We start from the raw sequence: 25,056 nt of genomic DNA, 5'->3' as shown, positions 1-25,056 counted from the left end.
TAAAGCTTTGCCTTATTTAGTGCCTCTTNTACACATTTAATTCCACAAAAACTAAACTTCATTATTTTTGGTGCAGAGTTTGCTCATAAAATGTTATTACAATTCAGTTCTGTAAGAGAATTGCCACCACTTTTCTCTAAAGACTGGTAAATCATCTATAGCTTTGATCTTCAACACTACACATTGGTTTGGAATGTAAGATGCTCCTCTGTAAATGCTAAATTTTTCTATATCACCATTTCAACCCAAGAGACTCCAAAGCACTTAATAGTCAATCATTAACAAGCACATTCACACAGATGGTGACAGGTTACATTTAAGCCATAGCTGCACTGGAGCAAACTGATAGAAACAAGGCTGCCAGGTGCCACGGGCCCTCTGATGGCTGTAGGACAATAGTAATAGTATGATTCAGAAAAAAAATAGTATCTTTACCTTTTAACAACATTTCTGTTTAACAGAGGAAGCTGTCATTTTCAACTGTACAACACCCTTAAGATAACCTGTCTTAATGTAAGATAATGAATCAGTGTTGCAAATCTCCCAGTCCAATAAGTACAAAGTACCTGAATACAACCATATGTGGCACACTGACCATGGAAATATTTTTCATGCAAAATTTTTTATCTATTGTAATTAATTATATTTTAACATTGTTTTTTTACATTATGAAAATCTACCTTAAGGAAATACATATGTTGGATGTAATAACACAGAAGCTTGTAACCCTTGTTTGAAAACATTTATAGGCCTTTTTTATTCTATTGTTTTCCAAATAATCATTCACTTAATTTGTATATTGTACATAATAGGGCTTGTCTGTGTATTTTCTGAAGACTAGAGTAGGGTGGGACTGTCCCAAATTTAGTTGCCTAGAAACGCCCAAACACAACAGCACTTGGATGAGTGTACAGGAACTGAGGTAATTAGACAAAGAATACATTATCTTTATTAGAAAAATAATACACAACACAGGATTAGCGTTAAAGCAGTAGCAGTAAAGGGCACGTAATGTACTAAAGGAATATAGCAGCTTCCAACTACGACTGGAATAGACTTCCGGTATCGCGAGAAAACCCGAGAATATGAAAACAAGACAACAAAAATAAATTTGTGGACAACAAGCCAGAGTGCATGATGGCGGCGTCGCTGCTACGCCGGGACAAGAAAACTACTGCCGCCCACTTGAAAACAGACTTAACCCGGACTGACAACAGCTCGGGGCTCCGACAACTTCAGGAGCTGCTCGACGCTGTACTAAATCCCGAAAAACCAGCTGCGGACACAGAAGCCCTGGACTGGTGTAAATGCCTGATCGCAGGAGGCGAAGGTTTCGAGGAGTTCTGTAAAACGGTCCGCTCCTATGACAACGCGACTCTGTGCGGGCTGGTCTGGACGGCTAATTTCGTGGCGTACCGATGCCGGACCTGTGGCATCTCTCCTTGTATGTCACTCTGCGCTGAGTGTTTTAATAACGGAGACCACACGGGCCATGATTTCAACATGTTCAGGAGCCAGGCTGGTGGGGCCTGTGACTGTGGAGACAGTAATGTCATGCGAGACAGTGGGTAAGGCTTAGCTGCTCATGCTAATAGCTAGCAAGAATCGTTTTGACAGGTGTTGCTGTGAAGTGAGCCAGCTGATAACATTTTCCTATCAAGGTTTCCCTTGTCAGGGTTTTGTCGGAGAGATAAAACACTGCCAGTCTGAAAGGACACGAAGCCCCAAGGATTAGGCTGTTAACTTTTACTTCCTAAACATGACTAATGTTATTTAGCATCAGCTAGTTTCCTTTTCTCTATCAACGAGTTTCTACTAGATATCGCCTTAACAGATGACACAGATACACTGGAGTATTTCCCCTGTCAAAGTAGGAAATGCTTTCAGACTAAAGTTGCCTTCTGATGTTACTTGTCAATGTAATGATTCAGTAAACTGTGATTGTCTCTGATTATTCCTAATTAGGCCTACTGTATTTTTTTTATCCTACTAAATATTAAATCATAATGTAATATTAAGAAATGGCTGTATCATAGAAATGGTATTAGAAAAACCAGACAGTAAATTCATTGAATAAAAAGTACACACTATATATAATGGGGAATCTAAGATTATGTAATAAAAAAATACCGTAATGCATGTAGAAACTGGACTATTTCTTAATTTCCTGTGATAACCTTTAGTGAAAATACCACGGGATCATGGTATTATGACAACAGCACAACTAAACTTTGGAATATTTAGGTTAATGCAAAACAAAAATGGGTGAGAAAAGAATAAAAAACGATTTTGTTCTTTTTGTGTTTATTGCATTCATCAAAATGGAATGCACACCCTCTAAGGGTATGTGTTCTATAACCTTGTCATTAATGTATTAATAAATAATAAAGCTTGTGTATTGTAAGATAATATTTGAAACTGGTCTAAAAAAAAAGAGCTTAGTCATGCTTGCAGCCTCTAAAGAAAGAGAAGCCAATCTAGGGATATTTTTTACTTTAATTTCGCCCCCTTCATCTTTAGACCATGCATTAACCTGCACAATATGGAAAAAACTGCTCATGGCAATTTTGATTTAAGAAATTGTTGGTTGGATGCAATTTATCCTTTCCCCCCATTTTTATTAAGAACCAAATGTTTTTAGCTGTCTTTTAACAACCTTAGTTGTGGTGCATAGCAACAGGTGGAGGAGGGGCATTCTGCACTAATATCTGCTTTGGCCATATATTAAGCTCTGATCTCTCTTGCACTTTTTTTGTAATATCAATAAAGGAATTAAAATGTAGGAAAAGGATGTTTACGTGCCTTTGAAACTGTAACGTAGTAAAAATGTCGGCATGCTTAGTAACTGTCCCATCCTGCAGGGACTACTGTTGCAGCTCTGAGGTTACATCTGCTGCTGATCCTCAGTGGGGAATTTATATTAATATCAGCTTAGAGCAGGTCTTTCCACCTGCTTATCAGACATCACAGTGTTCATTTTAGTGTGTATGATTGTGTATTTACCTTGAAGGGAGTTTCCTGGTTTGTGAATTGCTGACGTCATTACATTCTTGAGCATAAAATTAGTTTTGTTATTATTCACATTCCACAGCGCAGGATATGCGAAACAGAAACCTCCATCTTTTATTTGAATAGAAAACAAACTTAATGGAAAATGGAGGATTTTCACGAATATTTGAAAAGACCTAACCTCTCCACTTAAAAAATAAAAAATAAATTCAGATGCACAACCCTTTACCCGCTCCCGAGAGGGAACACCTATTAAATGTGTGCAAGAGCATACACAAGCCCATTTCTCCTTGTTCACGCTCTGTTTAAAAGTTACTGTTTGCATCGCTCATACAAGCTTTCTTTCCAAAAGAAGATTTGCAATTTTTTCACGTAAACGTAAACATATCACCAGAATGATTGACAATTAGTGGAGGACCACTTATGTTGCTGAATAACCTGGAAAAAGAACATCCTTCAATATACCTTTAAGAAAAATTGTGATTATTGCACCAATTGCTACATTTTGTTGTATAATGTTTAGGATTCCCCTATAGAAGCTGGTTATCAGAATCATCTGTCTCTTTTAAACTTTGTTGGCCTAGGATGATAAAACATTTAGAATTTTCAGGTTGGACCTCAAAGAAAACCAGATGGATGTTTTGGCAGGGGAAAAAATAAGTTGGGACAACTTTTGTTCCTTCCATCTGCAGTAACTTGTTTGACTTTTCTCATCTGTTTTTTTTTTTTTTTTGTCTGGTTTTCAACCAAACCAAAATAGAGGTAAACTTCAAAATATCTTGTGTAGTGTAAAACTGTGCATGTATTCAGTCTTTGCATCTACCCTTGCTTTTATGATTTTTATTTGATCTTTTTTTGAGTAATGAATTCAAATATTCAAATTAAAATCCAGATATTTAACAATATTATCCAATATGAGCTGCTTTATAGTGTAAGAGTTTGTTTCAAAAGTTATAGTTTGGTAAATGGGGATTTCATTAGTTGGCTCAGTTTACAGTAAACAAAATAGAGCTTTGGTAAAACGACCAATAAATGTAACCTAAATGGTTAAATAAATTATGGAAAGGTTAAGAGAGGTACAGCTATTATCACAATTAATTCATTTTGGTTTTATATTCTTTAATGTAAGTTAAACATATACAGTGTGCATTCTCTGTTTTTGCACTGGATCTAAAAGTAAAAAAATTTATAAATATACTGAAGTTAATGAATGCAAGTCTGAATGGATAAATATTAAAGTTTCAGCCACATTAGTTGGTTTCCATTAATCGCAGTGGGGACTAATTGTGTTTATTTCATTAAGCATTTTTGCACAAATTGATCAATAAAAGGTGTCTTAAACATGTTTGGTATATAACTGTAAATGCGTATTTGCTGCCTGTTAGCATAACTGCTCATAATATGAATGGAACTGACTTTAAGTCATTAGCAGTCTGAGATGAGAAACAAACCTGAAGGAATGCGTGGATAACGCTTCTTTACTGTTTTTTTTTTATTCATGAATTAATTCTTTGTATCTTTTTTTGTTGCTGACAGGTTTTGTCGCCGGCATAGATTAAGAACCGGAGAAAATGTTCCCTCGATCCCCCGAGATCTTCTCCTCATGTCTGAGATGGTCTTGCCTCGCTTTATCCTGTGCATCATACAGTATCTGAGAGATGGATACATTGAACCAGGTGAAACTTTATAAATTATGTTCTCTGGCACCGTGGAATTGCTTGCTTCCTAAAATGTGTCCCCGAAGTTGTCGGTTCGCATGACGTCTGCTGTTTATCTCTGCTTGGCAGACACATCAGCTGAGCGAGATCTGCAGAAAGTTCTGCAACAGCTGGAGCCCCAGATCACTTTTTTGGAGGAGCTCACAAAGATGGGAGGAGCAATGAGGACTGTACTGACAAAAATCTTGACCAACCAGCAAACTTACAAGGAGCTTAGCATGGGTATCTATCCTGGCTTTCAACAAAGTTGATCATTAGATGTGAAAGTTATGCACCTTCATCTTATTTTATTTAATTTTTTTGGTTGAGAATATTCATTCATTTGCATTAATATGATTGTCATCATTCTAACAGTTGATGTTAGATTATAAAGCTCAATGACTAAAGCTCAGCTACTCAAGTACAAGATAACTTTGCTGCTTTTTAGTAAAAAAGCAGTTGTGATAGTTTGTGTTTTCATGTGCTGTTTCAGGCCAAGAAGAGAATTTGTATGCAAAGAAGAACTATGACAAATATTTGTCAGCATTGAAGAATTCAGGTTTGGTTTCTGTGGAGGAGAAAATCCAAGGAGCCGCTGCCGATGTTGCTGAAGGAGGTGCCGGAGCGATGGTTCTGCTGGGTATGATTGCATTTATATGTTTTCTAACCATCTAGGAATCTTGTTGTATTTATGTGTTGAAGGGAGGAAGGAGAACTGGGGGGACGGGGCAGCTGGGGAATTACCCAGTGCCGCTGGCATCAGTGCTCAGATGGTGAAATGACGCTGAAATGCTGCTGCCTTCATTTTGTTCTGTTAAAGTTGCCTGACTGATACTTAGATTTTTATTATTAGGAAATTAAACCAGAGACAAAAGTTGTTTATTTGCACATCACTCAGTAAGCTAATCTTTCATCTCTGAATGACAAGAATATTTGAATCCTGTGAGGCCTGGAGATTATGCACATAAAACCTTATTTAATTGAACATTACCTTTGTTCAGTTGATGCTTCTTCTGTCAAATGATTTATTTCAAAGTTATTACGAATGTTAATTCAGTCATTCATAGATTTAGGTGCCATACATTTTTTTTTATAATTCAGGCTTAGTTCTGAGGGCCTCATCATACATATTTATTTAAAAATTGTATATAACTTAAACTGGAGAAATTACTACCAAAGAAGATTGTATCTCTCCATTCTTGTTTATTTATACACATTTGTAGCCTACCTAACATTTATACATATTGATTTAATAGGGAGTGCAGGGCAGGCAGTGCCTGCAAGCATTACAATGTGTGTGGCTACATGTGTGGGCGTGGTTCCATACATCTAAACTGTTAACTTTTTAGTACCACCAACTTTTATTATGAAAGCTCTACATGATTTTGTGCATAAGGCCTCTGGAACAGTTTTTGGATGTAACAGAACTATTAAAGGCCCCAATGCCTGGCAGCTAATACCCAGTTGTATGATTTTATTGTGTATAATTAATTAGGTTCGGCTTTAAGGTCGGGGACTTCATTAGTTAGCCAAAACTTATGACCAGTGAGATTATTGCTGTATTGGCTACTATGTAAAGTATGTTAAAGTTAAGTAACTTTGTGTTAAAAGCAATTGACTTGGATGTCAGTGTTTTTATTATCATTTATAACCAGCTTTTTGTTCCATCTGTTCTGATCCTCTGCCTCTGCTGCCTCTCTTACTGCTATTATCCATTCTCACCTGAACTGTTCTCCTGCCTTGTGAAAAAGGACCTAATGTCAATGGTTGGTAAATAACTTAAAATATGTACATGTTTTTATATTAAGCAAGACTGAAATTAATTAATTAGAATAGATTTAACACTAGAATACACCGCCAGATGGGATCATTTTAATCCCATCACTTATAATTACTAACTTAAAAAAACAAACAAACAAAAAAAAAGAGGCTGGATCCATTTTAGGAAAATTTGGGGAAGTGAGAGAAAAAACTGGGGTTTTATTGTAACAGGGATGCAAGCATTTGACAACCAAAGGGGATAAAATTTCCACCTTTGGGGTTTCATTGTGAAAGATATTTGTTGGGCTTCACCGCACTCTTCAAAAACCAACGCTGATCTAGTCGAGTCCGGAACAAAACTCAGTGGTGCCATAGTATCACGTTCTATCACTAAACACGTTCAATCGTTGTGTTGAAATCCACATCTGTGCTGCCTGCATAATGACAAAGCATGGGTACTAGCAGCGACCAGAGTTAACAAGAATTATGAATAAAGTAAAAAAATGCATGGGGCCATGAGAGGGTTGTTTACACTTTGGGGTTGACCACTACTAATCAGATAAACCTTAGATTTATTTACAGTCTGATTTTTTACCTACACCTTCCATCATCGCATCGACTTCCTTACCTGTCAGAATAAGCAATGCGGGGGGCCCAGCTGAGGGACTAAATCCCTACAAACAAACGCAGGCGCATATGCAGGCCTGACACCCAGAAACCATTGTAGAGGATAGTTACGGCGTGTGAGGTAAACGCCCCTTAGTGCTGTGGCTTGCACATATTATAACAGATGATGATGCATGGACAGAGAGTCACTCTCACATGAATTTAATAATAGTGCCTTTAAAGGCAATTGTATTAAAGGTATAGTGGATGATTTTTGCAAATTTTTGAGAAGACCCACCCTCTCCACTTAAAAAAAAAAAAAAAGCACATGCACAGCCCTGTACCCGCTCACGAGAGGGAATGCCCATTAAACGTGTGCGAGAGCGTGCACAAGCCCATTTCTTTGTGCAAGCTCTGTTTAAAATTTGCTGTTTGCTTCGCTCATACAAGCTTACTTTCCAAAAGAAGATTTGCAATTTTTCCACAATGTCAGACTCACAACTGGGAAGTGAAAATGTGGACTAGCACATTGGACAGCCTTACATAAACATCACCATAATGATTGACAATTAGGAGGACCACTTATTTTGATGATCCACCCTAGGGCTGCAACTAACGATTATTTTGAGAATTGATTAATCTGTAGATTATTTTGTTGATTAATAACCGGATAGCAAAAGGTTCCATAAAGACGACTTTTTGCAAAATTAAACCAGGTGAAACTCAAACTTTTCCACAGCTTTTTTTTTTTTTTTTTTTTTTTAAATCGATTATTAAATTAGTTCACGATTATTTAAATAATCGCTTTATCACGATTAATCCGATTAATTGTTTTAGCCCTAATCCACCCGGAAAAAGAACGTCCTCACCTATACCTTTAATAAAAAAAAACTGATGTTGCATTTCAGAAAACTTTTTAACAGAGGGGCCCAGACTGGGATTTCTGATTGGATGTCTAAATAACCAGAACTGACTCCTTTTAATGAGGAGTAACAGTGGCCTTTCTTCAAACGCCATCCTGATGACTCAGATCCTCACCAGGACTCTCAGGCCGAGCCACTCTAGTTCCTTCTAGCTGCTCATAACTATGATTCAAGCACTTTCCAAAGTTTTCCTTTTTCAAATTTTCTTAACCCTATTTTTTCTTGTGAAGTTTCTTTCTCTTTTTGTAGCTGAACATTTATGCTTTGTTTTCGAAGGAACCACTGGACCAGGCAGCCCAGATGAGTCTGCTAAGGAGGTATGTGTCAGAATAAAGTGCAATCCTTCTCTATTTTATCGTTCTCAGGATTAGGCTCCTAATTTGTGATAAATTGAATTTAGACCCATGAAGGATTTTTGTCTACTTTGGGTCTGTTATTGAGTATAATAAATGCCTAATTCTCCTCTGAGAAATACTGCTAATTCTCCACATGATCATGTTGGTATTTTGAGCCTAACTAATGCAGCTTAACTTTTAATCAGTAAATTTAAATTGTCTCTGTTAAATTGTTTACTTTTTAGGATGATCAAGATGGAGGACAGTTTGTTGGCCAGAGGAAGAGGGTTAAACTGAGCAGCAGTACCAAAGGTAGATATTTGGGTGTAAAAAAGGTACTAAGTACTAAACAGGAGCTAAAATTATATATTGTTTGTTTTTGTTTTTTTCTACCCTTAGACCCATACATCATTGATTCACTAAAGCACAAATGCTTTCTGGAAGAGTTGCTTTTTTGGACAATAAAATTTGAGTTTCCACAGAAAATGGTGACCTTCTTATTGAACATGTTGCCGGATCAGGATTATAAGGTATGCACTCTCCCAATTTCACCTATTTGCTGAATTTGAGGATTTCTAAGTGAGGATTTTTAAGTGTCTTTGCATCAGTTTGCTAAAAGGGCACAGTAAGAGCAGTGGGCTGTGATCGTGTTTTTCGTCTCCTCACCAGATCACATTCACAAAGACATTCGTTCAGCATTACGCCTTCATCATGAAAACCCTGATGAAAAGCCATGAATCGGACACCATGTCTAACCGCATCGTGCACATCAGCGTGCAGCTGTTCAGCAACGAGGAGCTGGCCCGACACATGACAGAGGAGTGCCAGCTGCTGGACATCATGGTCACTGTGCTCCTCTACATGATGGAAAGTTGCCTTATTAAAAGTGAACTTCAGGGTAAGTTGACTGAGGTTCCCTGACAGTTTTATTGTTTTCATTTATTATTTTCCCTGCTGGTTCAGTGGCTTTATTTTTAAAACCACTAATAATCTTTGATGCACTTACTCTAAGTTCAAGTCCTTTTAATGGTTTCCTTGAGATTTTGTCTCTCTCTCTAGGTCTTGATCCTATTTCAGATGTTTACATTTGTAACATTACTTCACAGAGGTTATATGCAGCATAAATTGATTTGATTGAACTTTGATCTGATTTCTGTGTCTGATTTAAATAATAACTTTATTTCACTGACAGGAGCCATTTAATCAAAGTGCTTCTATTTTTATTTTTGTTTCCCTTGTTAGATGAAGAGAACAATCGCCACGTCGTGGTAAACTGCAGTGAAGCACTATTAAAAAACAACACTTACTGGCCCCTCGTTAGTGACTTTATTAACATCCTCTCACACCAAAGTGTAGCGAAAAAGTTCCTGGAAGACCATTCCTTGTTGGTGCTCTGGATGAGCTTTGTGTCATTTTTTCAAGGTATGCTATTTCTTTCTTTCTTTCTGTTTTTTTATTTCCTTTACATCTCTCATCTATCTCTGAAACCGGTCAATATGTAACTGATCAGCTGTGGAAATGCATCCGTCATAATGATAAAGCCGTTTTACTAGAAAAGGCAGGTCTTTTTGCTTTTTCATTCAAACATTGAATGATTAACCTCACACTTTATTTAACGTTAGATTTTCCTGAATTTAAGTCTGAATTTTAGATACTTTTTTTTAATTATGGTTTCTAGCAATAAATGCCTGTTACAAACTATTATTTGTAAGGGGAATTTTGGTCGCTGTGCTCACTTGCCACATGTAGTCCTGTAAGACCCTAAAAATAACACCCCCCCTATGCTAAGGACGTGCCCTCTTGCTGACAGCTTGAACACACTGTCACCCCATGCTCTACTATTAGTATGAACATGTTTTTATAATGATTTGCATCATATTTTGGCTAAACAAATCAACGTCTTACATTTCCCTTTATTTGAGCTTAGATTTTTACATTTTTTTTAATTTTTTAAAGGTATGAACCTGAATAAGAGGGAACTAAACGAGCATGTGGAGTTTGAGTCTCAAACATACTATGCAGCCTTTGCAGCAGAGCTGGAGGCCTGTGCACAACCAATGTGGGGTCTCCTGACACACTGCAAAGTCAAGGTAAGTCCTCTCCTTGCCATGGATCTCATCTTTATCACACCTGTTTTACAATTTGCAGGGGTGGATGGAGCTTATACACATAATGGTTTGACAATGCCTTAAAAAAGGTGTTTGTTTTATTAGGATGTTATGTTACTTTCAAGAAAAATAGTGAGCAGTCCATTCTCGAGAGTCCAAACAATATGTTGGAAGCATGAATCGTTGGTTTGTCCAGAAAACTTCTAATCAGCCGTCACAGTATGATGAGTCTTTCTGGTTTAATTTGAACAACATGGTTTTGCTTTAGTTAAATTCTGTTGTCGGCACAATCATAGAGGAAAGACTATCAAGTATTCAGGCATTTGTGTCAAAAAATAAAAAACAGTTGAACCAGTCGAGCAGAATGGAAACATCTGTATGGCGTAGAAGAAGTTGTAGTTCAAGCAGTGAAACCAAAATTCACCCAGAATTCATTATCAAAAGACATTAAGTTCTAGTACAAAAAATAAAAATTATCTTTATGGTATGTGTCAAAAAAGGGAAGACTTTTATAGACTTATATAAGTGACCCACAAGGCAGCAGCAAATTATTGTGAAGTGGAAATAAGGGCTACATCATTTTTCTATTTAAGAAATGATCTAAAATGGAAAACATTTGCACTCAGCCCTCTGAAAATGCACATTAAAACTGTAGAGAAAGGCTGTCCAAACTGTCTTTAAAGGCCCATATAAGTTTGGGAAGTTTCCTGTCACCTTTGAGCGGCTTTCCTTTTGTAGAGAAAAATGTCCTCGGCATGATGCTGCCATTACCATGCATGATAATAGAGATTTGTGTTCTAGCTCACGGTTTAGCAGGTTCACTAAAACTTGCTAAACCTTTAGATAAAAGTTTTAATATTCTGACTTCAAATGACACTCTAGTGGATTCTATTAGCAGATATTGTGTTTTTCTCAGGACAGGTGGTTGCTTAAAATTTGATTATATGGTTTTAGAGTAAAGTGTTTTCAATGAATACAGGACTTTTAGGGTTTTGCAGTTGTAAGATATTTAAAAACAATATAATTTCCTTCAGCTTCGCTATCAGATGCAACATCTCCTGGGTTTATCTTACTCAACCTCAGTTTAATGTCTTTATAATTGGTGTACAATAGAGGATGATGAATGAAGCATGTTTCAGAATAGATTTTAATATGTTCTGTTTTGTTGAAACAGGAGACGCAGGAATATACAAAAACTGTGGTGCGATACTGCTTGGAGACTCTGCAGATCTGGTTTGATGCCATTGGCTTCATTGATGAGGTGAATTTAAATCATATTTTTAAGCATGTAAAGACATCCTTTTTCTGTCTTGCATTTCACTATTTTTTTGTTTTGATTTGATTCTTTCGCAGCCTGCTCCAAATCAAGTGACGTTTCACCTGCCACTCCACCGCTACTATGCCATGTTCCTTAGCAGGGTATGTCAGAGCTTTTTCTTTTCTCCTTCTAACAGGAAGTATATATTAAAATGTTGTGCTTCAGTGTTCATTTTTGGTTGCTAACCCCCAGGCTGTTAAATGCCAAGGATTGGATCTGGATAGCCTCCTCCCTGATCAGGAGATGCTGATGAAGATCATGGTGCACCCACTCCAAATTCAGGTATGATACTACAAGACCAAGAGTTGCTTTTTTTTTTTTTTTTATTCCTATATCCAATGTTTATAAGAAGTCATGTGATGCTAAGAAGACACTTTCTGTTTTTGAAGGCATGCCTATCGGAGATACACAGTAATATGTGGGTCAGGAATGGTCTGCAGATTAAAGGACAAGCTATGACTTATGTGCAATCACACTTCTGCAACTCCATGATAGACCCGGACATCTTTCTCCTGCAGGTTAGAATTGAAGTCACACAAAAAGTGTCAACTATTACTATAATTATTTTTTGTTTCTTGTTTGTTTTTATATATATTTTGTCTTTTAACATTGTAGGTTTGTGCATCAAGGCTGGATCCAGATTACTTCATTTCAAGTGTTTTTGAGAGGTAAATACATTTGTCGTTTCATTTTTCTATGGTATAAACATCATTTCCTTAGTTTTTTATTTTTTAAAGGTTGAATTACCTTTTCTTCTCTGATGCAGATTTAAAGTGGTTGACCTGCTGACGATGGCGTCTCAGCACCAGAATGCCGTGTTGGATTCTGAGCAGGAGAGGCCAATGCTTGAAGGAGCGTTAACGTTTCTTGTCATTCTGACAAGCCTTCGCATTCACCTGGGTAAGCAGTAAAAAAGATCTAGAAGGCCATAAAAGTTAGACAGAACCAAAAGTCTGTAAGAACTCGACTGAAGCTGCACCTAAAGCAAAAACTAGATCAGCAAAGCAGTCGACTACTAGGAGACAAAATGTGAAGTGTAGTGGGATTATTTTTCACTGTAATCTTAAAACTTTTAATGAACTGGGAGGCAAATAAACATTCCAAGTTCCATCAGTGTTCAAAAGGCTTTAGATTGAGTTTGAGGTCGTCGTAAATTTAAACCAGATGAATTAACTTTGAGCTAATCTCATTTAAACTGTTGCTCTGGAGATTAGCTCCTGCTTTTAAATCAGGGATATTTGTTTTTGTTCGATAATATCAGTGTCTTTTAATTTGTTTTAGAAGTTAGCAAGTCCTGAAAAAGTTATATTACCCTGCTTTTTGTAATGAATTATTAATCTTGCTCATGTGACCAACAGGAATGACCGACGATGAGATCCTTCGATCTGAGATGGTCTCCCAGTTGTGCATGAATGACCGGACCCACAGTGCACTGTTAGACCTTGTATCCTTGAGTAGTTTATGTATGCTTAATATGCATTTCATTTTTCATAAGTTTCTTTTCTTTTTCCTTAAGAATGTTATTCTAGATTCCTGAAAATCCCAACCCAAAGAGTGGCATTGTTCCGGGTAGCTGTAGTTTTGAAGATGTGCTCTCAGCTGTATCTGATTTCAAAGCACCCGTGTTCGAACCTGGAGGCTCGATGCAGCAGGGCATGTACACACCTAAAGGTAAGGGGATTGAGATGAAGAAAGTGTGTGAGTAGGAAAGTACCTGTGGTATTGTGACATTTATAGATGCCACTTAAAATTCTGGCACAACTTCAACAAAATGTGTGGTCAGCACAAAGAAAAATTAATATGTCGGACTGTTTGGGTGTTTTTTTTTTTTCATTGAGTCTTTATCAATGATATGATAACAAATAAAATAAATATAGAAACTTGGTTTTGGTTTGTTACTTTATTTACAGAGAATAGATGATATCTAAATGTAAAGTGTGATTAAATTCTCCAGATCTTAAGACCAAGGAAAGTTCCAGATGTTTATTACCTTTTCCCCTGCTAAATCAGGACATGATTAATTGAATGTAGCTTCAAAATACAAAACAAAGAAACTGCAAAATGAGAAATAAAAACAAAACAAAACAGAAGAGCTGATATGATACAGCATTTAATCTTAAAAGCATTATCAGCTGATCAAAACTTTAAGACCTCAGCTACTTCAAGACCCCCCAAAGGGTTTTCTCTCTTCTTTAAAAAAGGAGCCAGAAGTTAGAAGGCCCTCAACCCTGATCACTTCCTGAATCATTTTGGCTTTGCTTGATGCGTGTGTCCAGTAGGCTGGTTGGAATGCTTCTCCTTGAGGTGAAAATGGATATATGCAGAGCAGGCACGGTACGGAAATCAGTCTTGTAGAGCTCTGTCACTAATCATCCGGTTCTCTTGACTGAAACCTCTAGAATAAGGTTTCAGTCAAGAGAATGTGTTGAATGGTCCAAAAAAAATAAAACGCATCCTCCTGTCAGAAAATTTCAGTAAAGTGCTGTATTGTGCTTTCCAAAATGTTGAGTCATTATCAGACACAAAGTTGCTGCATCGTCTTCACATCTTCACCCTCTGCAACTCAGCTGCCTAAACAAGCTATTGGGATCTTCTTGTCACTCCAATAATGTTGGAAGCTACCAGAACCAATCATTGAATTGGTTCTAAACCTTGCTTTTGCCAAGTCTTTTCCTGGTTATAGGGCTGCAGTCAGCATCAGTAAGAGATTCTAAATGTACCTTTATTGACGGCAAGCGATTTTTAGGGGGATCTACCACTTAAATGTTATACGTTTTCAGCTCTGAAGAAATTTTAAAATACTCTTGCAGAGTCCCATTCTAACTTGGAATGCAGCAACATCAGGGGGTCATTAAAAATGAAAGGCTGTCAGAAAAGGGCATAAAAACCCAGATATTTGCACAGATTTAGGTATTTTAGTACCATAGCTGTAAGCTTTTGATCAGCTGATGAACAGCCTGCCTCAGTCCTTTTTTTTTTTCCTAAAAGAAAAACAGACAGTTTTTGATTCTCAGTTTTACTTTTTGTATTTTGTAACTCAGCTTGCATCCTGCAAAAAAAAAAACAAAAAAAACAACCTTTTACCTAGTTTTAATATTTTGCTCAGGAGAAATGAAATGAAAACTTGTAAGATTTTTTTTTTTTAACAGACTTCCAGATGCTGCTCTTGATGTAGTCTCAATACATTATTAAGGATAAATGTTTAGCAGCACAAAATCTAATCACATAACCCAAGGAAAACGAGGGGTGGCTATTTGCAACTGACTTGAAATGTGCTTTGGAGAATGGACCTCCATGCTGCTTGAATACATCAGCATTCCAACTACAGATTGCTCTGGCATGAGGAGGTGAAACATCTCCACAAAACCAAGTGGTTACCATGGCCCGGATGACTGAGAATTTACACAGGCATGTTAATTAGATGCCGTTATTAAGTAACACTAATTGTAATAGATTGGATTTTCTTTTAGCATGGAGCAGTGGTTTAATGTCTGCTATTTCTAAAAGCACTTTAGTATGTTGAATGCAAAATAATCTTCTCTTAAAAGCAAAAAAATAGCACCAAGAACTGTCCATCCAATCACTATTAGAAAACGGTATGAATATTCAACCAAAATGTGAGACTGGTTCTGTTCTCTAGGAGTTCACCACTTGGGGGCAGATTTTTACCACTTATAAAGGAATGATGACAACTGGGAGAATGTGATTCATTGACATTTCATTGCAACCTTTTCTCACTCATTTTTTTCCCCCGTCAAACCAGCTGAAGTGTGGGAGAAGGAGTTTGACCCCATCATGGTCGTCCTCAGAACAGTTTATCGCCGTGATGTTCAGTCAGCAATGGACAGATACTCAGCATTGTAAGTCATCAACATTTCCACTATTTTTACCTCATAATTTGTTTGTGGTAGGGGAGTGGGGGCCTTGTGGTTAGGGCATAGAGCTTGGAATCCTGAGGTTCTGAGTTCGAGCCCCTCTCTCGCAGACTGCCACTCTAGGTCTCTGAGCAAGACCCCTTAACCCCTGATTGCTCCCTGGGCCCCCCACAATGGCAGCCCACTGCTCCCCAAGGGTTAAATGCAGAGGTTAATTTCTCCAAAGTTAGACCAATAAAGTTCAATTATCATTATTATTATTATTATTATTATTATTGCCCCATTAGACTGGGATTAAGTTCACCCTTTGAGGGCTACACAATAAAAAGGGAATGATGAGAAAGGTCAGGTTTGGTGACCGCTGCTTCTGCTGGACTTGGTTCCAAGTAAATAAATAAACCCCAGAACAATCCTTCATTCTCTCTAAATGGTAATAGAACTGTAAAAATCCATCTTGTTGACTTTGAATCACATTTTTTCAAGGGAAACTTGTTTTAGGTAGAAGAGTCGACCTACAGATTATGTTAAAGCTTGCATAGAAGCTGATGTTTCACAGGATTTTAAAGAGATGAATAGTTATTGAAAATGTTCAGGTCAGTTTTATGCCTGATCTCTGCAAAGAAATCAGGTGTTGATATAAAACTCAACATTGTTATTGCTGCTTTTACCAATATTAGGGCTATTTCAAGATTTCATTCTGTATTTAATGTTGTGCTTAAAACAGAATTTTTCAATTGCTATTTTTTTTAATTCCAAATCTGATTAACTGTTTAAAAAAACAGATCACAACTTATAGCAATACTTGTAAAAACTTGCTCTTATTTCCATCTTCCTTTTTGAAGTTGACCTAAATTTAGAGTTCAACTAATTCCATGCTAGGAAACATGCTTGGAAAGAATATAACTAACAAAATGTTTGCAAAAAACTTTACCCATGATAGGAGTTCAGGAGGACAGAAAATGCAAAAAACTGTGATGTTCTTTGAATCATAGAAAACAGTTTATTCTCTCCTTGAGAGAAAAAAAGATCAAAAGGACAGAAAGTGTATATATTAAAATAGTGGTCCTCTTTGACCCTCACAAAAAACAAAACAACAAGGGACAGACAGAGTTAAGTCAAACATACAAGACAGGTCAAATGTGGGAAATTGTTTCAATTTCTGTGGCGCCTAAAGTTATTAATACATCTAATATATTTAGCTTTAAAGTAACCAAACTTAACCACTTGTTTTTTACTGACTGGAATGTCAACACTTGGGAGTGACCTGGTCAGACTGGTGACTTGTTACTAATAGGGAATAATAGGGAGCTAAAGATTAAGGTGATGGTATAGAGGCTTCCCAGCCTTGAAGACTTCAAACTATTGACCTAAAATAAATCGTGAAAATACTGTTGGAAACATGCTGGACAGAGTTCATATGGTGTTTTGCCTTCTGAAGAATAACCTGCCATTAGCTGGGTATTTACAGTAGATATCTGCTGAGTCAGGTAGCCTGCACTCTGCTTCACAGACATTCTCATCACAGCTCAGTGTAATTTCAAAAGTTTGCAATTTAAAAAAAAGTGATAGTTTTGCTTCCTTAGTTTCCACGTTTTAAATGTCGCAAAACATTTCTCCATCTTGTCTTTCCAGAAATATGTGATGTTGAGTGTATTTCGGCTAAATAATGACTAAAACGCAAATGAGATAAGAGATGTCTTTTTATTTGAAGCACAACCCTATACAGATGTATGTTTTTATAGGTTTGTTATATAATAGAGCTACAGCTTAAAAAAATGTCAAGCAGGTGGATAAAAACTCTTGGGATTTATATTCTTATCCCACAGTTTTATCTATGGCATCACATACATGGTATTTGTCCTATCAGACCATTTCTTCCTTTTTTAAATTGAAGTTATTATTAGATGTTTTCTGTACTCATTAGAAATGAAATGCGTTTTTTTTTATGTATTTAGGGTTTTGGTAAAAAAACAAAACAAACGAAACACTGAGATGAATTTCTCCCTCCAACACTGAAACTGCCACTTCCACCCCCTGAATGTGATAGCTGCCTCCTGTTTCTCATTTGCTTGACTGTGATGAATTGCACGTCAGACGGACCTGGTTCTTGTTATAATAATGCTTTCATTTCTAGAAGAGCACCGTCTGGCAGCTGCTCTCTTCTGTAAGCTGAAATAATTTAAATTTTTTGTAATCTTCCCTCTTTTTTATTATTTGTGATTACATTATCCAGTCTGAAACAGTATGGCATCCATACTGGCAACCCTTGGCCACCATACAAAGAGCGGACTCCTCTGCATCCTTCTTACAAAGGATTAATTCGACTGTTGCATTGTAAGACCCTGCACATTGTGATATTCACTCTACTTTACAAGGTGAGCAATATTCATTTTGTATTTGCATCTCAGTTCACACTATCCAATCATTTCACAGTTAGCATGTTTTTGTATTAATTGCTGTTTTTTTGTTATAAGGAAAAGCTAAAATAAGAGAGTTTTCTTGTTGTGGTTTATGTTTTAGATATGGATGGATCACCAGAACATGTCTGAACACGTGCTGTGCATGGTGCTCTACCTGATTGAGCTGGGCTTGGACAACCAGGTTCAAGACTGCAAAGAGGACGAGGTAATGACCAGTTTTGTATCTACATCATCCCCAAAACTTTATCCACAATCTCTATTATTGCTATATTTTTATTGCTCGTCCTATGGTTGCCGTTTTGTCCTTTTTTTCCCCCCTCCAATTCTTATTGCTTTGCTTTCTCTATCTTCTTAATGAAGGAGCCCTGCATCGAGGAGCACTGCCATGATAGCTGGTTCCCAGGCACCAATCTTCTGTCCAATCTTCACCACGTCATCAACTTTGTGAGGGTCCGGGTACCTGAGACGGCACCTGAAGTGAAGAAGGAGACTCCTCCCAGCACGAGTGCAGAGGCTTCATCTTATGGCCAAGTAGGTGATGGGTCTGCTGAACAATGAGACTACATTTACTTTTTTGCAAAGACAGCATTATAAAGTTGGAGCTGTAAAAAGCCTACTTGTTTTTTTTTTTTTTCTGGAGAACTTTGTGGAGTATTTGACCATAATGTGGGGACCCAAATCCTGGTTGCATCAGGAACAGCAAACTTTGCCAAGTCAGCGAGGAAGTTGTAATGACTTGCCATGGTGACCCCAGAATGTATGAGGAGCCGAAAGCAAAAATAAATAGATAAATCAAATAAATTATATATAAAACCACCCTCCCCGAAATAATTACAACGTATTCTACATCGTAATTGCAACGTCAGTGTTTAACAAAATTCAATGTGGCAAAAATAAAGCTTCTTTCCAATAGAACCAGCATCAACTGCCTCTGCTCAGGTTTGCAGTATATCTTTATCATGTAAATATATGTAACCCAGACATGTTTTTGAACTCATCTGGTGTGTTGCATCTTTAAAGAACCAAGTATTAGGGCAGATTTAACATCTCTTTGGTATCTTACCAATGAATAGAAAATATTATTCTGTACAGTTCAGAATGTCACTTAGACATCAGGATATTTCCTGGTTAAGCTTATTTTGCTGTGTTCTTACAGAACTCCAGGCGTCTTTCAGGAAATTGGAGAGAGGTAGCTGTCTGTTCCCATTACCATGAAACAGTCTAATTACTGTAATAGCACTAGCACCAGCTGCTGCATTTGTATGTCTCCTCTCTGGTGTGGAAGAGTCTCTTTGCATGCGTTTGGTGGGTTGTGTTTTTCAAAGATCCCTGCCTTGGTGTGTTGAGGCGTGAATATAATGCCGCGCTTCAGCGGTTTCCCTCCCTGTTGACTGCTGAAACTAATTACGTGTGCAATGCAGGTTATGGCGTAAACGATTTTTAACCGCATGTCAGTATGATTGATGGTAGCCTGACTGGGCTTTATGATGTATGTTTATTTAAGAGTGCAGCTCGGGTCCTTTTCTGTCGGCCTGGGTCATGCCAATCTTTCAGAGAGCTTGTGTGTTTTACATCGAGGCAATTTGAATTTTCTCTGGTAATATTGATGTCACGGACGCCGTCAGACGAGGTGTAATGTCAGCTGAAATTTTATGATGGTCATTTGTTTTGGGTTGTATTGGTTGTGTCAGGTTATGGTAATAAGAAGTTTCCCTTATCCATCAAAATCCATGTGAGCAATAATAATGCCATGTTAGGGAAAGATGTTTGTGCTAAAACAAAGGACTATCAAAGTTCAAAGATGCTGGTGAAATATTATATTAACTTTGCGGTGAGAGTCCTACACAACATTTTAACTTTTTCATCAAAAGGGTATTTTGGTGATATATGTGAGGTCTCCCCTTGTTTGTATACACCACCTCTGCCCGATGACTATGACAATTCTGTATTTTATTACAAACTGTTGCCTAATTTGTATTTTAAATAGAAACCAACAATGATTTTTATCACTTTCTCTAGAACCTTCGAGAAGCTCAGGTGTTCAGCCTGGTGGCGGAGCGCAGGAGAAAGTTCCAGGAAATAATCAACAGAAACAACACTGAAGCCTCTCAGGTCGTCAGGCCCAAGAGCTCCTCGACCCGCTGGGTTTCGCCAGGCACGCCCCCCCAGCTGGTCACAGAGATCCTGGAGATCCGAGAAAGCATGCTGTCCCTCCTCGTCAAGCTGCACCAGAAGATGTCGTCCAAGCAGAACTCTCTGTCGGCTTCCTGGCTGGAGGATCCCGACACAAGCCGTCACGCTCACGGAGATGGCATTACAGCAATCGAACGGATCCTCGCCAAGGCAGCCACACGCAGCTGCCAAATCAAGCGTAGTATTCAGGACATTTGTGGAAAGGTGTGTCCTCCCGTGCCACCAAAGAAGAACAGTCCCTCAGACAAGAAGACGATGGATAAAGAGGAAAGGTAAAAATCAAATAAGACAATAGCAATTTCAAATTTATGAGTTAATATTTATATTCTCTCCTTATTTTAGTATAGCTCGTTATCTCTTTGATGTTATGCATTCGAGATGCACCACTTGGTATATACATTAAGTTACTTGACACCTCTGAGCATAACTGATTGAAATCGGATTGATACCGTAACATTTGGCAACGCAGAGAAATATCTATAACCAGGAGGAATAGAGATGAACATCTCACAATATCTAAGAACATAGCACACCTGGACCACAATAATAGTTTGATACTTTCTGTGATGCGTTTTCTTTTAATTTCTAGTTGTTTTGTACATGAGCTGTGTAACATAAATACATTTGGTGTCGCCTGTGGTCTCTGCCCAAGCTAAGATTGTTTAAGCGGAATGCCGTTTTTTTTACATTGGGCCCTAGATTTTATGTTATTACATCATGTTCTACTCACCCATATGATTTTTGTGTCATTTGGAGCTGTTCTAAAGATATTCGGTTAGGTTACATCCAAGTAATGTCTTCCTATGGGCAACGACTTGAAGGCAAAAACTAAACTAAACTAAACAAGGGCCAAATGTAAAAAAAAAAACGGCGTTCCCCTTTAATGATGGGAATACAGCCAACTGACAAGCTGATGCAGCTGCAGTGTCTGAATCCACATGCACCAAATGCTTAATACAGAAATTTACAACATGGACTTTATATTTCTACTTATGCTACCTACCCAAATATTGTCTGTACTCTTTGATGGTAACAATTTAAGGTTACTTATAGTTCTGTGATATTTGATTACTTTCATCAACATTTACTTTTTTTTAACCAAATTTGTAGTCGACTTGTAAACACTCACCCTTTGACATCAAATTTGCAGCACTGCTTGAGGTTTCCCTCCTGTATTTTGGTATCGGCAGTTGGTGCTGAATTTATTTATCGTTCGATTTCTGAGCATCGATGTCATGCAGCATTTTACATTTGATTTTATATCAGATGCGATCATCTTAGCTTAGTGGGTAGGAGTAAACTGTGCTGGACACACCTTGGCATATGGCTAGTGGAGTCCTCTTCCCTCAGTGAGAACTTCCACCCTGAAGAGTGGATTAGTGTGTCTTTGTGGAAGTTGATATAAAGCGTTAACTGATCGAAAACACAATCTGATCCCGAGTTTCTGAACAGCTCATCACTGATCAAGGCACGTTACGCAGATAATAGGTCTGTTCTTATCATCAACACTTTTTCTTTAGTTGTAAGGCTGTCTAGTCATACATTACATTGAAGAGCTAACACTGTGTCCTTCATTCGGTTACCATGTACATATTTTTGATAAGAAAAAAAAAAAAAGGTAGGACTGAAACAATTTTTCAGATTAATTGATTATTGAATAATTGTCACCTAATTTAGTAATCGATTAAACATTAACTACAGTATAGATACATGTCTTTAGCTAATAGAGAAACCCACTTATCGGAGTAATTTTACCAAAATTGTAAAAGTATATATATTAATATTTTGCATTTAAGATAAAACAAACAAAAAAAAATGTTGTCTGTCACCATGCTCTATCCAGCACTCCTTAAGTGGAAAACATTTAGTTTCACCTGGTTTAATTCTGTAAAAAATATTTGGAACCTTTAGATATCCAATTATTCAGAAAAAAATGTCAATGGATAAATTGATTAGCAAACTAATTGTTAGTTGCAGGCCTACAATAAACCTTTGGGTCAGACAGAAAATGAAGATGTGAATTTAGCTTACATAGTTGAACAATGCCTTTATTATCTTTAAGTCTCAATAAATTTATTTTACTGATAAAGGTAAAGAAATGCCCCAGTCTTTATTAAATGGTCCCATCTCTAAGGATATAAGATGGTGCTGCAGCAGTTTTCTATATTTCATGCACTTATTACAGCCTATCCAGTGTTATTATACTGATTTTAGGATGCATAGTAGATCTCAGTCCTCTGGCTGTTCTTCTCTTTCTCCTTGGAATCAGCCTCTAGTCTGCATGTCCTATAAACGGTTATTAAGATGGGCTTTAACAATCTTGTAACGACCTCCCTTTGGGGCTCGTTTCACCCCACAGAGAAAACGACTGGTAGATTTTCTATCTCCAACACATTTTCAAGCCAACCAGCAGACTGCAGCATGGTCACTGGTGCTGAAAACCCATACACCATTATTCAATCTGATTGTTTGCACCCCTTTGGTCTTCATTGGGGATTTATTGAGCTGTGACACCCCTGTCCTGTCGGCATCCTTCTCAGCCTATTATTAAACTTAATTTAGAAACTCTCCTCACCCTTTCCACTGTAGAGGTTTTGGCCTGATTTTTAAGTCAATTATTCACCGTTCCAGGTTTCAATATTTGAAGTAATGCAGAAATTTGGTAATTACTCCATAGATGGCAGTATTTCATACTAGATACAAATATTTATGGCTCATGCTGTGGGTGATCAGTGAAACATCTCCTGCTTGTTAGACATGAAATATTTTAGGTTACCCTTATGAGTTGTAAAGTCATTGGAATGGATTAAGTATTTGATTGTTGTCGATAAACTTCATCTGGTTCTTTTTTTTTTTTTTTCATTTTAAATTGATCCACTTATTGCATACCTTTTTATTCTGTAATTATTCAGGCCCAAATCATTTACTGAATTATGTAAATATACAATTTAGATGCTTATGATTTAATAATAGACTTACAGTTGTACAATAGTTGTTCAGTTTCTTTTGGTCTCTCCCTGTTTCAGGCGTCAGAGGGCCCGAGAAAGACAACAGAAACTTTTAGCTGAGTTTGCTTCAAGGCAGAAGAGTTTCATGGAAACGGCCATGGATGTTGGTAAGTTTATCTCCAGTCAAATATTGCTTCAAAAATTTAACAGGAGACCCCTTTATTGGTATGACAATTACAGAATAAATGCCTTTTAAAACTCCTGCCCTTATAGAATTAAGGCGATGCTCTTGTTAAAGGCACAGAGATTAAGCTTTTTTTGCTGCTGGTATGATGATCATGACCTCTGACCCTTAAAATACTGCCACGAGTCGCTGTTTGGTTTCTTTTTTCTCTCCCTGGAGTTAATATTAATATAAACTAAATAACTTTGCTGTAGCTTTGTTTGGAATTGCACTTTTTTTTTTTCGACTGCCGGGCCCTATAAGCTGAAGGAGCCAATAGTTTTTACCCTAGGCCCACTGTTAAGGGATTAGCAAATGCGCAAACATTAAAATAAAACAATAATAAATAAGATGAAAACAACATCTTGATAAGTTCAGCAAAAATTTTGTTTCAATGTATATATATCTTATATTTTATATTTGCTTTCGAGCGAGACGGCCAAAATGCTGAAGTATTTCATACACGTGACTAACAACATTTGTGAAAAAGTTAGGGATTTTTATTTTTTTTCCATCAGCTGATTAAAAAAAAACTTTATTTCTTGTTTTCTGTATTGTTGTTGTAAATTTTATTTTTTAATATGTCAAAGTGCTCTGCTTAGTTCTGAGGAATGCAGAGCCGAAGCTGCACCACTCAGCTTTCTGTTTGCTCCAGTCATTCCTCTTTAAATTGGCCCATGTTACACAGACATACATGATTCCAGCACACTTGTTGGAGTAAACTTTTTTTTGTATCTCCAGAGAGATTATTACAAAGTAAAGCACAGATGGAGAAGTTGACCTGGAGCCACATTATAAGAAAAAGCAGTGCTGTAGTTGATCTGTGCTGTTAGCTGCCCCTGGCTAGTGGCTGGGTTTTCCTCACGTTAATCAGTCCTGTTACTCTCTAAATAGGACATGTTGTCTTCCTGTTGTTTATGCTCATGCATGCACTGTTGCACTAGTTCAACTATTTCCATTATCTTCTTTCTATTATGGTATTTCCAAATAATCTGTCCGAAGCTCTCCTGGACCACCTTGGCTGCAGAGAGCCTGTGGGCTGAGGCTTTTAGTTTAGAGAACATATTTCTGCTGCAGACCATGAAGTAAGGTGCCTTTGATTCATTATAGCTCAGACCAACCCCCTTGTCCAAGGTGAGAGTCAGTTGGGTCTTTACACACAGTCTCCAGGGGCTACTTAGCAGAAATTGACGTGAGGAAAAAAGTATTTGTGCAAGTTGCCAGTAAGGGCGAGTAAGATCAAAGCCCTAATAGTGGTCTGGACTCTAAGGGACCACCTTGACACAGTGTGGTTAGGAGCTGAATAATAGCTGCTGTGGTCAGTTGCTCCATTCTTGCAGAACTGTGCTGTAAGGTTTGTCTGCACATTTTCTGCAAAGCTTGAACTTTAGCTGTTATATTTACAGATCAAGGTAGAATTCAGTTAATTTGTAATGCGTTATATCAGGGCTTCATCTCTTTTCATAGTTGGCAGGATGTGTAGCTTGTCTTCATTTCCTCTAAACAATAATACGAAATAAAGAGCTATATAAGATGGTGCTCCTAATATGATGAAAAGATGTTCTACTGTTGTTTATTTCACTTCTTTATGTTCATCTATGTGCATTAAATAAATGCCTCCTAGTGGTGACGTAAAGGGT

General features: G+C 37.4%; 1 protein-coding gene across 2 annotated transcripts in view; it reads left to right on the top strand.

Annotated features, from left to right (window-relative positions):
* The first annotated feature begins 1,089 nt into the window (after positions 1–1,089).
* The window catches only part of ubr3 (ubiquitin protein ligase E3 component n-recognin 3 (putative)), a 50,469-nt gene continuing 26,502 nt past the window's right edge, over positions 1,090–25,056 (top strand). Inside the window, exons 1-25 of one of the 2 annotated variants that reach the window (XM_015388682.1) lie at positions 1,090–1,568; positions 4,546–4,685; positions 4,797–4,949; positions 5,200–5,346; positions 8,273–8,313; positions 8,577–8,643; positions 8,731–8,861; positions 9,001–9,229; positions 9,574–9,753; positions 10,288–10,421; positions 11,614–11,700; positions 11,793–11,858; positions 11,950–12,039; positions 12,147–12,275; positions 12,373–12,425; positions 12,524–12,657; positions 13,116–13,201; positions 13,287–13,428; positions 15,521–15,617; positions 17,866–18,007; positions 18,153–18,257; positions 18,413–18,583; positions 19,209–19,241; positions 20,072–20,517; positions 23,272–23,360. In XM_015388682.1, coding sequence (XP_015244168.1) covers positions 1,135–1,568; positions 4,546–4,685; positions 4,797–4,949; positions 5,200–5,346; positions 8,273–8,313; positions 8,577–8,643; positions 8,731–8,861; positions 9,001–9,229; positions 9,574–9,753; positions 10,288–10,421; positions 11,614–11,700; positions 11,793–11,858; positions 11,950–12,039; positions 12,147–12,275; positions 12,373–12,425; positions 12,524–12,657; positions 13,116–13,201; positions 13,287–13,428; positions 15,521–15,617; positions 17,866–18,007; positions 18,153–18,257; positions 18,413–18,583; positions 19,209–19,241; positions 20,072–20,517; positions 23,272–23,360 — 3,526 coding nt within the window. In that variant the 5' untranslated portion in view covers positions 1,090–1,134. The remainder of the gene's footprint in view (positions 1,569–4,545; positions 4,686–4,796; positions 4,950–5,199; positions 5,347–8,272; positions 8,314–8,576; positions 8,644–8,730; positions 8,862–9,000; positions 9,230–9,573; positions 9,754–10,287; positions 10,422–11,613; positions 11,701–11,792; positions 11,859–11,949; positions 12,040–12,146; positions 12,276–12,372; positions 12,426–12,523; positions 12,658–13,115; positions 13,202–13,286; positions 13,429–15,520; positions 15,618–17,865; positions 18,008–18,152; positions 18,258–18,412; positions 18,584–19,208; positions 19,242–20,071; positions 20,518–23,271; positions 23,361–25,056) is intronic. The other variant, XM_015388683.1, reaches the window with a different exon arrangement.

This window comes from Cyprinodon variegatus, unplaced genomic scaffold (genome assembly GCF_000732505.1).
Source record: "Cyprinodon variegatus isolate N-32 unplaced genomic scaffold, C_variegatus-1.0 Scaffold432, whole genome shotgun sequence".
Taxonomy (NCBI): Eukaryota; Metazoa; Chordata; class Actinopteri; order Cyprinodontiformes; family Cyprinodontidae; genus Cyprinodon; species Cyprinodon variegatus.
Note: the sequence above shows the minus strand (reverse complement) of the source record. Positions and strands in the feature narration are given on the sequence as shown.